The sequence below is a fragment of the Artemia sp. Qi Xiang Cuo genome, chromosome 1 (genome assembly GCF_049724085.1).
Source record: "Artemia sp. Qi Xiang Cuo chromosome 1, ASM4972408v1, whole genome shotgun sequence".
NCBI lineage: Eukaryota > Metazoa > Arthropoda > Branchiopoda > Anostraca > Artemiidae > Artemia > Artemia sp. Qi Xiang Cuo.
In genome coordinates, this window is record NC_142794.1 from 86641393 (window position 1) to 86659173 (window position 17781).

A 17781-nucleotide genomic window follows, 5' to 3' on the forward strand; every position below is an offset into this window, starting at 1 on the left:
CAAAAAATTGGAGGGCAACTAGACCCCCTCTCACGCTCATTTTTGTTCAGCATAGTCTAAAATCTAATAAATATGTCTTTTAGGATGACTTAATCCCCCACAGTTCCCAGGGGAAGTGCTGCAAGTTATGAACTTTGCCCATTGTTTACATTTTGTATTGGTTATTGGGAAGTATGCATACGTTTTCAGGAAAGATTATTTTCTGGTGGGGGGGGGGGCTGGAGGAGGGGGCTGCTCGGGATAATCTTTCCGTTGAGGATGTTTCCTTGGAGTAAGGGACATTTCTATGAAGGGGGCGCCAGATTTCCGAGCATCATTTAAAAAACGATCAGAAATTAAATTCAAAAAACAAGTTTTTTTCAGCTGAAAGTAAGAAGCAACATTGGAACTTAAAACGAACAGAAATTATTACGGATATGAGGGGGCTCTCCCCCAAGTCAATGCCTCGCTCTTTATGCTACAGTTTTTTTTAGTGCTTTCAAAAGAGCTATCTCTTCTAATTAAACGGCCTTTTTGATTCAGGGGTTTGTGATTTAAACAAAATTTTAACTTTTAAAGTAAAGAGCGTGGTATTGACTAAGGAGAGAACCTCCTCATATACGTAATAATAAAACAATAAAAAAACAAGCGATACGGCTCAATAGTAATCGAAACTTTTAAAAACAGGATTTTGATACCAATAAATGTATCAAAAGAATGGGCTTACCTGATTTTTGAAAGAGGGGGGAAATATTCCCTACAAGTGAAAGAATTTTAATGAAAATCATACCGTCAGATTCAGCGTATCAGAAAACCCTACTACATAGGTTTCAAGCTCATATCTGCAACTTTGTATTTTTTGCCAGAAGAAAAATATACGAATATAGAAGTTCGTTACGCAAGTTAATTTGTAAATTACGTCAGAACCAAATCTAGAGACAGCCATTTAGCCAAAGAAAAGTAAAAATTTTATGCAAATTTTGTTTACTTATTCAATGACGGTGACCAAAATAAAAGCTGCATTAACTAAAAAACGATCAGAAATTAAATAAAAAAAAAACAAATTTTTTTTAAACTGAAAGTAAGGAACGATTTTAATACTTAAAACGAACAGAAATTATTTTGTATATGAAAGGGACTGTCCCTTCCTCAACGCCTCGCTCTTTACGCTAAAGTTTGACTTTCTCGCAACCTCTATTTTTGTTAAATAATAAAAAACCTTAGCGTAAAGAGCGAGGCGTTGAGGAGGGGACTGCCCCTTTCATATACGGAATAATTTCTGTTCGTTTCAAGTTTTAATGTCGCTCCTTAATTTCAGTTTTTTTTTTTTTTTTTTTTTTTTTTTTTTTTTTTTTTGTTTTGAGAGAAGTCTGATTGAAAGACTCAGTTAGTTACTTCATAATGAACAGAATTATTGTAGCTAACAGATTTTAAAGTCGATACCACTTTACTATACTCCTCCCTCACTAATATGAAAATATATTGCCAAGTCAGCTACAAATGACCAATTTTCCCCCCTAATCAGTTATTTAAAGAAGCAAACTTTTTGAGCTTAGGGTTGCTAGGTTTCAATTGGCTTTTTTGAGCCATTTAACCCCTTTCAGAGCTCAAAATGAATAGTTCCTGTCAAGTGACTATTGAATTATAAAAGAGCCTGAAAAATAATCATTATTTAATCTTGCTTAAAAGATAAATTTTGTTGAAAACTGTTTTTTAGGCTATGTACCAAAAATCTGTTGTACATATAATTCAGGGTATATGTTTCCTTGTTATGGAGGGAGGGAGGAAGGGAGCTGTCGTCTTGATAAATTTAGCTGTATTTGGATTCACACTGAAATTCTGACTAAATATGTGTCTATTTTTGTAGCCCAGACCATCTTAATATTCAGTTAGGCTAATCAGAAAATTTACCTCTTTTGAAGTAGCCTAGTCTAAAGAATTTTATAGGGTTTCTTTATAAAGGGTGATATCACAAAACTAGGACAAAGGTGTTCAAAAACTATAGCCTTTCCTTTGTAAGGTAATGAACATAATTGTGAAATAGGCCTTGGTTACCTAAATTTCAATAGGCTAGGCCTAATCTACATGAAATGAAGCATTTTTTATTCTATTGCTTATCATGATGATGAATCTTCAAATAAACTTTTCATGGCTCGTCGGGAATCGTGTTATTATCTTGGATAGCAAGAAAAGCTGGAACAAGTAGCCTATCCTGAAATGGTATTTTGCGTACCATCTAGTGGTACGCAATCTCTTGGTCCTCATCAACAATATTTTCTAAAAAATCAGAATAGTCGCTTTCTGAACTTGATGAGGTCATATTTACTCACAAAATACAATTTCACTAATATACAGCAATCAACAGATTTTGTAAATTTGAATTTTCACGAAAGAAAAACACTGTCGAATTCACAGGAAACAGTTTCCGCCATATTTTTTTTCAGTTCCACAATCTATTATTATTTTATCATTGGCAACACTGTTTTGCGAATGGATTCTAACTAAAAATGCTTATAGCAGCTTAACGAAAACTTGTAGGAAACCCGGATTTTCAGGTATGAATAGACCTAAGATAGATCAAGAGGGCTAAATATGTTTTCATTTTGGTGTCCTTGGTACTTTAAGCGTTTGTCCTGTATTGTCTTTTTTTATTATGGTCTTGTTTCTTTTTTGTTCTTGCTTTGTCGCTATTGTTGATTTAGTTTATTTTAAGTGTTTTTTCTGTGTTCTTTTTTTGTATTATGTTTTACTCGGTCTTCCTGCTTTTTTTGTTTTGACCAGTTAAAATAAATAATAATAAATTTATAAATATAGATAAAAGCATTTGTAGCACAATTAGTTAAGATCCCCGTCCAGGGCCCTGAGTCCCAAACTTTTCTTGGGTCCAGAGCCGTGTCACCTTCGTTGCTGCTTTTACCCTGTGCAACCAAAGTTGTCATATCAAGATTTAATTTTGGCTATAATGATCCTATTGAAAGCCATTGCACTCGCTATTTGTTCACAGAAATGCAATTTTTTTTTTTCAAGTATCGTGTCGTACAGAAAATTGCTGGTTAAGCTATTAACTATAATAGTGGCTCAAGTTGAACTATTATTTGTTTAATTCTAACTTGTTATGATAGAAGCAATAGTTTCACAGAACCTTTGGAGTAAGGTGAAAGTGGAAAAAAATTTGAGAGCACTTTCTCCGACCCTGATTTTGGCTATAAGTTCAATCTTGAAAGGACCTTCCCCCTAACTCAAGGTCTCGTATGCCGACTTGCCCTGAACTGGTCACGACGTTTTACTTATAGACTAACAGCCCAGGTCCAGTAATTCTAGCCTATATTTGTAGAACCCAGGCTGCATTGCTTTATATAGGAAGAAAAGTAGCTCAGACTTGTCAAGACTAAACATAAGAAGTAAACCTGTCTGATCTGTCTGATCAGGCTGATTCGAAAATGAACTATAGTTGGACATAATCATACTTTTAACCACTGCTTCCAAAGTCTAATTTTATGCTCTTATGACCAGTAATCAATTTTCAATATCCAATATGCTTGAACCAGCTCATATAAGATGCAATTTATTAGTATAATTTATCGGTGATGTTTTTAAAGTCATGGACTCGGACGTTGATTCAAAACAAAGTTTCCTTTGATGGTAAGCAAGTTCTCTTGATAGTAAACATTAAGTGACTGAACCTTAAACTGTTTCGTAAATAACAACATGTTCTATGTGCAACTTCTCAAAGCTGTGAGTGATGACAAAATCTTTCTAACTCTTATCTGAACCACTCTTTACCTACAGTTCTTTGTTCCAAACCTTTTGGAGTTTTGTTTAGTCAGTAGAGTTAATACTTATTAAATGAGAAAAAATTGACAATTTTGTCTGCTTCTTGCTTTTGTTAAAGTAAAGTCAATATTCTATTGACATTTTTTTTTTTAATTGAAAAAACGATAACTTAGGCTTTACGAAGTTCGACAGTGCTCACTCGTATCACAAAAAAAAAACAAAAAACATGTCTCTATGTATCAACTTATTGCTTATTCAATCCATTGGCTAAATTGAATGTTCTAAGCCCGATACACCGTATTTTTAACTGGGTCTATTTTTAATGAGAAATTCTTATAAATCATAGTTCAGCGGTAGAGCATTCAACCTGGGCTCGTAAGGTCACTGGTTCAAACCCATTTTTCTTCGATTTTTTTTTCATCCCAAATGATCTTGTGGTTGGGATACCCATATAGTATTTCATGCTCACTGCCTTTGATGTGAGGAGTGACATTGTGACAAAGTTGCATATGTTTCTTTGGAAAGTTTAAGAGAGGTGGGAAGATAACACTTTTTAACAGACTTGATTTTACTTACGAGGTGTCAAGAATCAAGGATTTCTTCTGGGATTGGTTGCTTCTTTTTTGTCTTAATTTCAAGTAAATTATTCAATTTTTGTTTCCTCATATTTGAGAATTGTTTACCTTAGTTGTACGTGGCCCTCTCCAAAATACTAGTTGAGGTCAAGACATTGAAAATCACACACTTAAAGCGATTTAAAGATAACAAGCATATGTTTTTTTTATACCATAGATATTTTGTTTGTGGTATTTGATCCGAAACCGTCATTTCCATGAGCAGAACAAAAAATAGCACATACACTCACAGGAATCATTGAAGAATTGATCCTATCAGCATTTGTGTCCCTATTGAGCTGTTATCTGAACTTAAAACATCTAAATCCATAGCCTAGAACTTGCATTAAAAGTGCCGCTTATATTTACAATTCTGTTCCTGAATTCCTTACAAGGACTTACATTAAAATTATTTTCTCCAGTTCTTAAAAAATTAATCTTTAGTAGCATGAGAGCGTGCACAAAGAATACTCCTAAGTATGTTTAACCATATAATACCACTAAATACCAACACATCCTATAGAGTGGAAGTACACTTTCTAATCTGTGTTCTCTAATCTGGTATTACAATACCTTTCTTAATAATGAATTTGTGTGCATAGGAAGATATTGAAGATTTCACAACTTTTTAATAATTTGAATTATGTTTTTCCTATCTATTACAAAAATAAAGATAGGGAATCTTAAGAAAAATGCCAAATCTTTACAATATGATCTTTTGTTCTTGCAAGAAAAATTCCTTTTAAAAACATGTCTTCGTGAACCACACAACCTATCAAGTTTATCCACCTTTCGGAGTTTGAAACAAAAACTATGAAAATTATTTACCAATCAGAAACCGGTATACACAAGTATTACATACTACTACTACTAACAACTCACTTGAGCGCCAAGCCAACACAGCTTAACACGCTCTTCCTACGTCCCAATCTGTTCAAAGCGGTTCTATTGCAACTGAACCCTCTTAAAACTTAACCCCAATCAGCTGAACTCATCTGCAACTTAAGCCCCGTGTAACTGAAGCCTCATGCAGCTGAACTCTTGTGCCATTGAACCTCCATGTAACTGAACTCACCTGCATATGAAACTCAATTTAACTGAACCCCCATGCAACTGAATCTTCATGTAACTGAACCCCGGTGCAACTGAGCCCCGTTTAACTGGGCCTACGTGAAACTAAAGCTTCTAAACTTTAAGTCTCTATACTCATAACCTGAAACTTCTAAAACCATAACCTGAAGTTTCAAGCTTCTAAAGCCATAATCTGAAACTTCAAGCTTTAAAGACGTAACTAGAAAACAAAACACACTCACATAGACCATTTAGTAGCTGGCTGAAATGGGTGTGATTCAGTATCGATAAGATGCTTACACATTTTAGTATCGTGCCGAGTGTCGGTGTCTCGCGTTGTTTTTTAAATCCACTATGTCAGACTTTAATAAAGCAAGCTTTCATTTGCATGCATATTTTGTTTATATATTTCTAGATAGAACGACAGGATAAGCGAATGGAACAGATTGTTTTCCCATTTCCTGAAATTGCGGATTACTTAGTCGAAGAAACAAAGCAAAAAGTCCTTGATAGTTGTGATAGAGACGACAAAGGCTCTAAGGTCTCTGATTTTTTCGCAAGAGTTGATGGTTTATATGAGGAGATGAGATGGCAGAAAAAACTCAGGAGTAAGTTATTTTTAATAACAATAAAAATAAAAAAATAATGCAATCTATATAATTGCGGAGCCGCGGTTTTCGGAACGCGTTCAGCAAACAAAGTGTGGCCACTTCATAGCATAGCTAAAATTAGTTTCACGCTGGTACTGGTAAATCACGCAACCAAATTATGGACAATGGTAGAAGTTGACCTTAGGTCTTTAGGTAATAAGAAGACAGAAAAAATGTAATCGTAAGTTAATTTTAAAATGATTGGAAAGCAAAACAAATTTAATATAAATAGCACCTCGGACGTGGCCGTATTCCAGACATGAGTGTGACTCCTTCATTGCTAAAATTATTTTTACACTGACGTTTGTGACGTCATCGCATTTTGCACAATGGTAAAGACGAGTTGAAGTCCAAATGAGTTCTGCTTCTCTTTAGCTCTTGTACTTGTTGAGCTGTGAGCAAAGCGTAAATGGCGCTCTGGTCTTTAGACACTATCTAAATTTATTCATCCATAGTAAAAAAAAAAAAAATAGAATACGGAATTGGACTTTACAGTCCCTGCCATCAGCGCTGATCTCCTTTTCGTGGCCATGCAGCCAGGAATTGTAATTGTGGGTTGGGGGCTGGCCATCCTTTGCTTTTGCACACTCTTCCTTTTTATCTTCCCCAGATTCATCCAGGTACCAATTTAAAGATGGGTCAACTCTGACTCGACTTACAGAGTTACATCACTGAGCCCCGTTCCCACCCAAATAGCCAGCGACACCAGGACTCGAGCCAATGTTCTCACGGACAAAGGATTTCAAGTCTAGCTTGCTAACCTAGTAGTATTTGTTATTTTTAAGTTTGGTATATTTTAATTTTTGATCGTTCTATTCGTTTTAAGTTAGACTTATGGTTCTTAATATTTTGTCATTACTAGGAAAACAGGGTTTTTATGTTTTAATTTGGGTCTTTGCGTTTTAGGAAAATGTTTTTTTTTAATTAATTTCTTTACGTTTTTTAATGAAAGTAGTTTTAACAGGTTAATTTAAAGAATATTTACTAAGGATTTATTTTCAGTTGTCTGCTAGAACTAAACCCTGAACTAGAACTGAGAACTAAAATGTTGGCTTGCAATTTAAATTTTTAGGCAAAATTTCAATATTCAGTCAAATGTTGGATGAGCTGTTATGATAATATTTTTGCTATGAAATTCGTGGCGAATATGGGGAAGGAGTATTAGTCATACAAAGAGAAGATCGGTGTGACTCATGGTTTAAGCCAGCATGACCCCGATCCTGTTGGCACCCTCCTGAATATACTCTACGACCATTTTATCAAAAGAATCTATTTGTGTTTTGGAGTAACACATGAATGTTTATTGTAACTGCTACTTTGTTTAAATAAATGCTTGTCTAGGTTATTTATGAGAATCAGCCAAAAACAAGAAAACAAAGGTTACTTTTAGGAAAACCACTGAAATTTACGGGGAATGTAATTACTTACAATATTTCTTGGAGGAGGATTTGGGTCTTGTACCCCTACCTTCTTACATACCTGCCTTAAAGCATAGCTCTAAAGCAAAAAGAGGTGTGAATATTGGGCTTCATCCTGAAAAGTTATTTGAGGACAATTTAGGAATAATGATAAGGTGCCTAGTGATAATTTGATACTATAGAACAATTTACGAATAGGGATAAGGGACTAAGGGACTGTGATAATTTGATATTTGAGTACAATTTAAAAGGAGTCGTAAGGGACTTAGTAATAGTGATCAGGCGATATTCGAGGACAATTTGGAAGTAGCGTTAAGGGACTTAGTGATAGAGATAGGATGATACTTGCGAACAATTTAGGAATAGTGATATGGAGCTTAATGACACTGATAATGTGATATTTGAGCACAATTTAGGGGTAGTCATAAGGAACTTGATTATAGTGGGAAGGTTATAAAACAGGACAATTTAGAAGTCCTCATAAGAGGCTTAGTGAAAGGGATTAGGTGATATTTGAGGAGAGTTTAGGAATAGTCATGAGAGAGAGTGAGAGCTTTTATTTGAAGACATTTTAGGAATAGTGATAAGGTAGTTAGTGATAGTGATATGGTGTTTACTAAAAATCCATCTGCATAATCAAGTATTCCGAGCTTAACATTCAAAATTCCAAAGGACTTCGTGACAGTTATTTGGTAAAGAAGCCTTAAACAGAGCATGATAGAGAAATAGTTAAATACTAATTTATTAACCAAGTTTGATTTAAAGTTGTGACTCATTTGTGGTAGGAGTAGCAGAAATAATGGCATCTCCTTTATTTGAAACGTTTACTATTGAAGCATCTAACTCTGTTGGATCTGATTTTGAAATTGATAAACCTTGTTGGCCAATAAAAGTGAAAAAGAATGCTCGCTGAGAAAATTACTTTTGAATCAGATTTGTCAACGTCGTCACGACTTTAGGTGGTGAAACGTTTGGATTAAATTGAATTTGCTAAAAGAGTCTAATTTACGATTACATAATCTACGAAATAGCTTAATTTACGATGGGAGCTCAAAATATTAATCAAATTTGCTATTAAGAGTTGTACGATATTAACAAATTTAGTTATTCTAAAACTAGTATTACTAAAATATGTATTTGAAGAAACTATTAATGGTACTCTATGATGATGTTGTGAGTTGTTTTGGGAGGATGGGCCATCAGGAATTTTTAGATCCAAAGCTTAAGCAAATGCCATTTTACCTCACATTAAAATTGATCTTCTTGGTAACGGAAATACTATAAAATTGAGTTATCCTCGTGATTTTCTAAACAGCTGTCTTTTCTTTTTCTTTTATATACCGGGCTATTTTCTCAAAATATTGTTTCTATTTTTTGTTTAGCCTTACATGTAGTATTCTGGCCTCACATCTCTCACTTGGGAAAAAAATTATCTGAGTTTAGGCCATTATTGGGCATACGTATAATTTTAATGAATGAAATCATTTTGGTTGTTATTTATTGTAACAATAATCATATTAATTTATTTCTGACCCACTATACAACAACAGAAGAGGAGTAATATAACAAAAACAAGAATAGCAGAGCAAAAGCTGCACTTACTGGTAGACCAGACGTATTAAATTGTGTACGGGAGTGCCTAAGGAAACAATCGCATTTTTTTCAGCTTAGTACTGAAAGATCCAAAACATGAAAGTATGTTAGTCCCAACATATTTTTTAAAAATAAGGATGTTGCGATACCATCGCGGAAGGTAGAGCAAAAAATTGCAATATCTAATATAATATCAAGTATGAAAACCTCGCGCAGATTTTTTTCAGAAGTGGGTGAAGCTTCGCAAAAACAAAACAGAATGATCACAAAACTTTGAGCATAGTTTAGCAATTGCATTGCGAGAGTATCGCCCGTAATGAAACAAAACGAAAAGTAAAAAATGCCGCAATTCAAGCTTTTAGAAAGAGGCTTAGAATTGAAATCTAAGTATTCATACTTTATATGCAATCACTTTGGTGTTTCATTACCTTTATCCTTTCAGGTTCTCCGATCTTAAATCGGACACAAAAATTGACACAAATGAGTCAATTTCGTGGAAGCCTCTTTTATCTTGCACTGATGATGAACGCCATTATTATATTATTTTATCCTTTTTCTGGCCAAGCTTCTCGTAAGTCTTTTCTCGTCTTTTCCTTTTCTGTGTCACTAAGTCCCCAACTCCCTTTAATGTTGGTTTTGCGCCATAACTTAATATGTAACACAAAAAACATCTTAAAAATACTAGAATCTTTGAAACAGATACTTTTGAATCTTTGTTGACAAGGAAATAAATGGTGAAAATATTCAAAATACGGGAATGCGTCAAAAATTAATATAAAATGATAATATTATTTCCAAATAAAATATATGTATAGTGTAGAAAATCGTGAACTAAGGTAGAAGCGATCCAGAAAATTCATTTATCAAAAATTTTCTGCCTATTATAAAATACAAATTTTCCTTTAGAAGAGCCCGTGTCTAGAAGTCCACGCGCTGAAAATATTGTCGAAGGCTCGTCTATCCCCTCAGAAAGATTTAGTTACGGACGTTGGTTCACCTTAGTCCAAAGCTTTCTTTTCCTGATAAGTAAATAATTATTTTGATATACTAATAGGGTGTATTTTAATATAGAACCAAATAAAAAGTGCTTACAGGGCAGATATCCATAAGCAGATATCCATTTAGGAAGAGAATCCAATTTAGGGGCTTGAGGGGGGGGGGGGCATAAGCATTATTCTGGAAAATCAAGATTGTTTGGGGTTTCGGTAACTGCTTATGGATATCGGTAACTGATCTATCGGTAACCGGTAATGTTTTCGATAACTGATCAATTGAAATGGCCGTGTGGCAAGTCACATTCTTTTGATTCATTACCTAAGTAATCTTGAATGTTTGGTCACACGTACAGGACGTTTCTTGAAGTCTTTCAAGAGCTTCTCCATGAGGTAATGGTTTACTGTTTGGGCTTGAGGGACAAACTTTCTTTGGAAGATTCGTTGGCTACTAAGGAAGCAAGTGAGAAGGTTTTTCGCTTTTGACTTGCTTATATTTTGGTCTTGGTGACACTGAAAGTGTGCCATTCTTGGCTCCGGTCCTTTGTTTTCTTGCCACACTCGAAAATCCTGTATTCTTCACTAGCAATATGAAGATAAAAAGGATCAAACTAATTTATAGATTCAAGACTCTTGTTTCTCCTGTTGTCCTTTTGAACTTGGGACGGAATTTTCAGCACCATTTCTGTTCAGATTTTTTTTTTTTTTTTTCATCTCCAAATCAATGATTAAAATATCGGTAACGGTAGTATGAAATAATCCTAACTGTTCTCCAATGATCAAATGATGACTAATTTGGCAAAGATGCAAAAATCTGGTAATGCTTTTTTTGTGCTGTCGAAGGCCTTTCACGATCAGGTGCATCTTCAGTCGAATTTCCAAAGTCTGAGTGTGGCTCAGAGTTTGGCTTAAACCACCTGAAAATAATGGCCTTTGAAAAAACTCAACGATTTGTTGGCTGAAGTAAACCAAATGTGTCTTAGTTTAAAACGAAATCGAATACACACCATTGCTCCAAACTGTCATCGCTTATTTTTATACCGCACTAGAAAAACGATTAATGAGAATAGCTGTTGCGGACCAGCACTTGCTCTAGTGAATTCAAAGTTGTACTGAAGACATCATAGATTTGCCTACAAGCAATTTAAAAAAGGATGCTATTGGTGTTTCTAGACAATATACTCTGCCATTATTTTTATTACTTTATTTACAAGCCTAGTAGTTACAAATAATAAATAAAGGAACACTTTAAAAGATAAATATACTTGTATTAAAAGCAGCTTACAGTGCCTAATAATTTTTTGTTTTTTGTGTTATGATGTTTCGTAAGGGGAGTCGCTCTAGTTTTGTTACATTGCCGCAAAACAAAAGTCTAAGCATATCTATTTATCTAAAAATCTATGGGCCGCCTGCGTTACAAGATCGTAGTTAATACCACATTCAATTAATTATTGACATTTTAGTTGGTTATTTAATCGGGACTCAATCGCTTCTGAAACATCGTCCACATGGTCCTCTTGGTACATGTCCCATAAGGTTCAGGGGGATATTAGGACATCCGTGCAATGACCAGAACAGGGGGAACTGTCTCTTAAGAGCTTCATTCTCATGTTCCATTTACCCAAGGTACTTGTCTCATAAGTTTTAGTCATTGGGAGGAAAAAAATAACATGCTTGAATTTTTGCTGAACAGCTCGTGGCTCAGGTATTGCTGGGGGGGGCAATTGTCCAATTGCAAAAAACCAACGCAACAAAAAATTATTAGGAGCAGTAAATCTTTAATTAGTCTTTATAATATAAAATTTTAATCTATAAATCTGTCACTAGTCTTTTACTGGCCACGAAATTAATCGATTGTACTATTCGATTTTAATTTTCTAGCAAAAACTCAATCAATTTTATTTTTCCGTAAATTGTAGTTTTTCAGAACTCTACAAATATAAGGAAGTATCATAAGCTGCTTCTTGGACTATAAAATCTTAGGAGAACTGACCATTGGAAATACAAATTGCACTATTGCAATCACCGTGGTCAAAAAACCTTCAAGGATAATTACAGTCCCCCACCTTGAACAACATTTTTGTATGTTGTAAAACATTTTTTATGTTGTTCTTCGTCGCTATTGGAGGACTAAAAAGTAATAATTTATTTCGAAAGGAATTGTCTTAACCAAGATTTAAATTATGTTTACCACGGCCACAACGAAGGGCCCTAACTACTAGACCATCGTGTCCTATTTAGCTGTGTTTGTTTTCTATTTGTTGTTCTTCCCGATGATTCGTTTATTATGTGGTAGAAATTCACGACAATAAAACAGCCAAGAACCAAAAAATTCAACACCACTTATGAGCCTTTTTTATGCTCTTTTCAGACATAAATCTACAGATAACACAATGATATGATCAAGATCTTTGAATCGAGCCTTGAAACATCTTTCTAAGATGCCGCAGTTGCCTGCTAGTTCCAGTGGTGTCAATTGGGGGGGGGGGGGTAGGCTGTGATCCGCTCCTAGGTCCCCCTCCTTATATCTTTTTTGAAGTACTTTCACTTTGAAATGTCCTTATTTGGTATTTTTATTGAAAAACCAAAAAAATTATTTCCTCCCTAGATGTTGAAAAATAAATCTACCCTCCTTTTTTGTGAATCGACACCGCTAGCCTAGTTCTAGTTACTCAATAGACGATTTATGAAGCTCATAAAGGGACATGGGAGGGGGACTATGCTATTTAGGGAAATGTAAACCTTAGGTTCTCCAACCATGTAGATTATGATGATATTTTATTCGTGCTTCCTGGCCTTTCCAAACCAGCCATGGAACCGAAAGTTCCATTCTTAGGGCCATATGGCACCGTATGATGTCTTTATCAAGTTGAATCTATGTATAAAAAAAAATCGCACGTAAAAATTAGCTTTGAAATTAGCCTTAAAGAGGTTCTATGATGTTCTAGTGCCCCACTAGCGGTAACGAAACAAGAACAAGAAGAGGAAGATCAAAATAGAAACCTTAGTGCGTCCCATGCAAAAACTGGTTTTCTCTCTAATCCTCCTGTTTATGGATGTCCTCCATGGCAATCTCTTTTTCAAAATCCCTATCAGTTTGTTTGTGTAATGACATTTCAAAATTAAAATTTATGAAAGAAAGAGTTACAATTTCCTAATCAACTACAGATGGGAATTTTGTTCATAAGGCGTTTAAAAATTTTGGTCACTATGGGTCGGGCTTCGCTCTTTACTAAGTTTCAGCTACCGCTGCAACCATGAAACAAGGTACCATAGGTTCATCTTTCTGCTAAAAATTTGGCGGTGAAAGAATGGGGGAACTAAGTGCCTCAAGTAATACTGATTGAAAATAATCGCATGCTTTTTATATAATTTTCAATTCCTGCTAAACCTATGTTAAAGGGTTTTTGTTATCGGTCATATCTTTTTCTTACTCTCTATAGAGTATTTTCTATATTCTGATCTAGGTCACTAAACGAAATTCTAAAAGACAGTAAGTTTAACAGAAACTCTCTATAAAAGTTAAAGTAAATTTATAAGTAACAGAAAGTTCATGATTGTAATCGCCCTCCATTGTTTTTGGGTATAATTCAAACAAAAGTAAAGTCTTATAAAAATTGTTATGTGAATCCCTGTAGAATAATGTAAATAATGAAAGATTTACACAACCAAATTGGGGTGAAAAGGAAACAAAAAATGAACCATGCAAGGATTTAAAGTGTTTCTGACTGGAGATTTTGGGCATGGCGTCTGTCCCGCTTGCCTACCTCCGATCTAATACACATTCCTCTATCGTGTTTCTTTTAACCTTTGTCATCCCAGGGACTAATTAGAGGCTATTTAAGGAGTGTTCCTATAAAAAAATTTCTAAATTTTCTATAAAAAAACCAACAAAAATTTATAAAAGTTTCTAAAATAAAAACTCTAGATTTTTGTTATAATTTTTATGATTAATTATAATTCATTTGGTAATTTACAGAAACATGTACAACTTGGACATTTTGTTGTGAAATCTTCTTTTGTCTTAATAATTAGTGTTGATTTTTAAATATAATATTTGTTTTCTATTATTTTGTAGGTACTTACTGGACGCAGCAAACATTTACCGTCATTTTCAGTATTTTATTTATTTATTTGGTGACGTCATTCATCTACAATGCTAAGCAAAAGAAGAAGTACATAGCTGTTTTCACGGCTGTAGTGCTAGTTGTGACTTTTTTAGGACTCCTCTTACTGAATTTTTCGGGACCTCATCATGTCCTTGTTGTTTTTGGTTTACTGAAGGTAAGTTTTAAATTAAAATTAATTGAAATAGGATCAAAGGCACTGCATGTGTTGGTTTCAACCTCTCCCTTCCCCTTGATCACAAAAAATTTAAGTAAGTTTACAAATTGGAAAAATTTGATTGTAGTAAAGTAAAAAAAATACTAGGCTACAGGTTGTGGAGTTAGGTAGGTCTAAAAAGTGTGTTAATCATCAGTACATTGTCTGTAAGTATATACTAGATTTTCGTTGAATAGACAATGTAAAGTATTACAGTGTTGACTTAGCCAACAAATGTGTTGCAGTACATTGTCTGTAAGTATATACTAGATTTTCGTTGAATAGACAATGTTAAGTATTACAGTGTTGACTTAGCCAACAAATGTGTTGCAGGAGCAACACTTTGATCAGGGATTCGAGAAAAAGAGAAACTTTCTGCATGCTGACCAATGTTGGGTGCGTGAGTGCAATGGGTGGTCGGGGGCAAATCATCCGATGCTTCCCGTGCTTTTCCCCAGATTTCTCCAGTTACCCATTTAGAACTGTTTTGACTCTGGCTGTGCTTACAGAGTCACACCATTGACCCCCATTTCAAGTCAAATAACCATCGACGCCAGGACTCATAACGCCGACTTTGGGATTTCAAGTCTGGAATGGATTAAAAATAGGATATTGACTCTGCGGTTTATTGAACATTAAAGAAGCAAAGACACTAAGAATGGAATTTGATTCTATAAATTGGTTAAGTGGAAAAACCTCAAGTGGACCTCAATTTTTAATGCATAGGATCTCCATATGCAGTTTGGTGATTTACCCCTGGTAGACGTCAAGTTTCAAAATAAGGAACGTGTTTGAAAAATTAGCAGAAAATGAGTTAAAAAAACAAACATGGTTTTGGGGCCCTAGAAACTATAATTTTCCTGATTTCTATAGCAAAAGACAAACGCTGCTATAAGTTTAAGCTATGCATTAATTTTGATATTGTTAACATTATTCAAGATTAAAAACTATATTATCAAGATTCAATTGTTAGTTAATTGATTTGCCCACAAAAACATTTTTTTAGAAAGACCAATTAGGCTATCCTCTTCTGTTAAATTTATCCCTTTAATTGACTATTGACATTTAAATAGGATCATTGTTTACTTCTTATTCAAAAATTCCACTTTTACTTCTTAATTTTTATACATTTCCACTTCCCTATATTTGTTCAATAGCCTGATCAAACATAATGGCTGTAACACACTATTGATTGTTTTTATGACTCGACGATCAGCTGCGGATAAATTGGTGTTGGAATGCTTTGGTTAGGCTTGTTTGTAAAAAAAGAAAGTTTTTGCTTATTTCTTTTCACGATTCAAGTGTGGCAACAAAGGAGAAAATTTAAGCAACGAAAAATCTTAGGGTTGCCTAACAACCAAAATAAACTCCTACAAAATCCAGGATCTCAGGTATGAGCAAACCAGAGATGGAACCAGGAAAAAAGATACTTTGGTTTCGATATCCTTGGTACTTTATATGTATATGTTATCGTGAATGTCCGAAATTCCCTTTTCTCTGCTTTGATTCAATTGGCTTTGAAAGTCAGGTTTTCAGTCTTATGCAAGCTATGAAAGTTAAAGTTAGGTTAGGTTAGATTGGGTTAGGTTAGATTTGGTTTTAAATGTCAGAAATGGGGCAAAAACCTAACATAAGCGGGTAAAATTACGCGGGTGATACCTGTCAAAGGTGATGGAAGTAATTATGAAGTTTGCTGTTACGGAACTGACGAAATTAAAATAGTAACGTCCGAGAATATATGGGCTTACGCGGAGAAATATGAAGAAGCGCTGAGAAATGACAGAAAAAATGTTCAGAGAGCGATGAGGCTGTGTACGGAGGACTCGGAAGGTTTAGCCGGGGATTTATCTGAGTCGGTTAACTTGATGCAGTCAGAAATTGTTAACCTTCGTGACGACATACAGGATGAAATTCGTAGGAGAGTGGAAGAGCAGTGCAGTAGATTAGGGAGTTCTCCGGTGACACAGATTAAGTCAGATTTTCTTGATACTGTTACGCAAGCTGATACTGTTACGCAAGGGTAAATTTGAACTGCTTGAGAAATCACTCGGCGATTTGCGGGCAAGAATTGTTCAAAATTGCGCAAAGCTCCAAAAGCTTGAAACTAAGCTGGATGATATAAACCAGTCTTCTCTCCTGACTAAGGTCATTGTATCTGGGATAGACTCTCCCGCGCGTGATTTGCCTCACCTTGGTGAGAAAGTATTAGCTCGACTTAACAGTGAAATGGGACTCAATCTTGATAAATCCGTTGTCAAGGGTGCAAGGCGTTTGGGAGGTGCCTCGGAAATAAAAACTCCGATTGAACTTACATTTTTTACTGAGGCATCTGCAGTTGAGATCCTACGCAATCGCAAGAATTTGAAAGGTTCCCGAATATATGTAAAGGAGGCTCTAACCAGGGAAAGGCAAGAAATCTACAAGCTTGCGCGCAATAAGTTTGAATTGAAAAATGTATGGACTTTACGAGGTGTTGTTTATGTCAAGTGCGGTTCGCAAATCATTCCGTGTAAATCGATTTCCGCCGTAGTTCAGATTTACAATGTTTTATATGAACCTGTTTTCTAAACTAAGAAGCTGTAAATTTTTCTTTTCTTTTTTCGTTTTATGGATCGTTTTAAGTGTTTTCTCGATTCTTGTTTGAAGTTAGAAGTAATTCTAAATTCAGCTACCGGAAGTGATAAAGATATGCCTTATGTAAATAATGTACCTGAATGTGATTATTCTTCAGGTGAGTTTCTATCGGATAAAACAAAAAGTTGGGATTTTCCGATAAGATCGTTACATTTAAATGCCCAGGGGCTACAAAGTGCATTCAATGAACTGAAGGTTTTGCTTGCAGCTAATCCTATAGACATTGTTGGAGTTTGCAAAACCTTTCTGTCTGCTAATACACCCCTTACAATGTTAGATCTGCCCGGGATAAAGTGTATTTCGCGTGCAAGGTGTCAGAATGCAACAGGAGGTCAGATGCTGTATATTCGTGATGACTGGTCTTTTAGTATTCTCAGTGATTTGTCTGTATTTGATGAAGGGCTAGGTGAGACTATTTTTGTTGAAGTTGTACCTTTGGGCTGTAATCCATTTATTTTCGGGTCTGTTTATCGATCTCCGTCGGGTAACCCAAAAATATTTTTTGAAGTTTTTTGAACCGCCGTTGAAAAATCTGGAAGCGTTGAAAAAACTGGTTATTATTTCGGGTGACTTTAATTTTGATCTTTTGAATCTCGATGTTGGAAATAATAAGGAGTTTTTAACTATGATGTTGTGTTCTAATTTTCTTCCAAGTATTTCTCTGCCGACAAGAGTTACAGCTAACACAGCTACATTATTAGATAATATATTTTTCTCCCCTGTTTTATTTGAT

General features: G+C 34.9%; 1 protein-coding gene across 1 annotated transcript in view; it reads left to right on the top strand.

Moving 5' to 3' along the window:
- Window positions 1-15931, top strand: part of LOC148956863 (inositol 1,4,5-trisphosphate receptor-like) — a 166979-nt gene extending 151048 nt beyond the window's left edge. The window contains 3 exon segments of the mRNA XM_089092350.1: window positions 5854-6046; window positions 9542-9670; window positions 14170-15931. Of these exon segments, the coding sequence (XP_088948476.1) occupies window positions 5854-6046; window positions 9542-9670; window positions 14170-14510 (663 nt within the window). The 3' untranslated portion in view covers window positions 14511-15931.
- Window positions 15932-17781: the final 1850 nt, after the last annotated feature.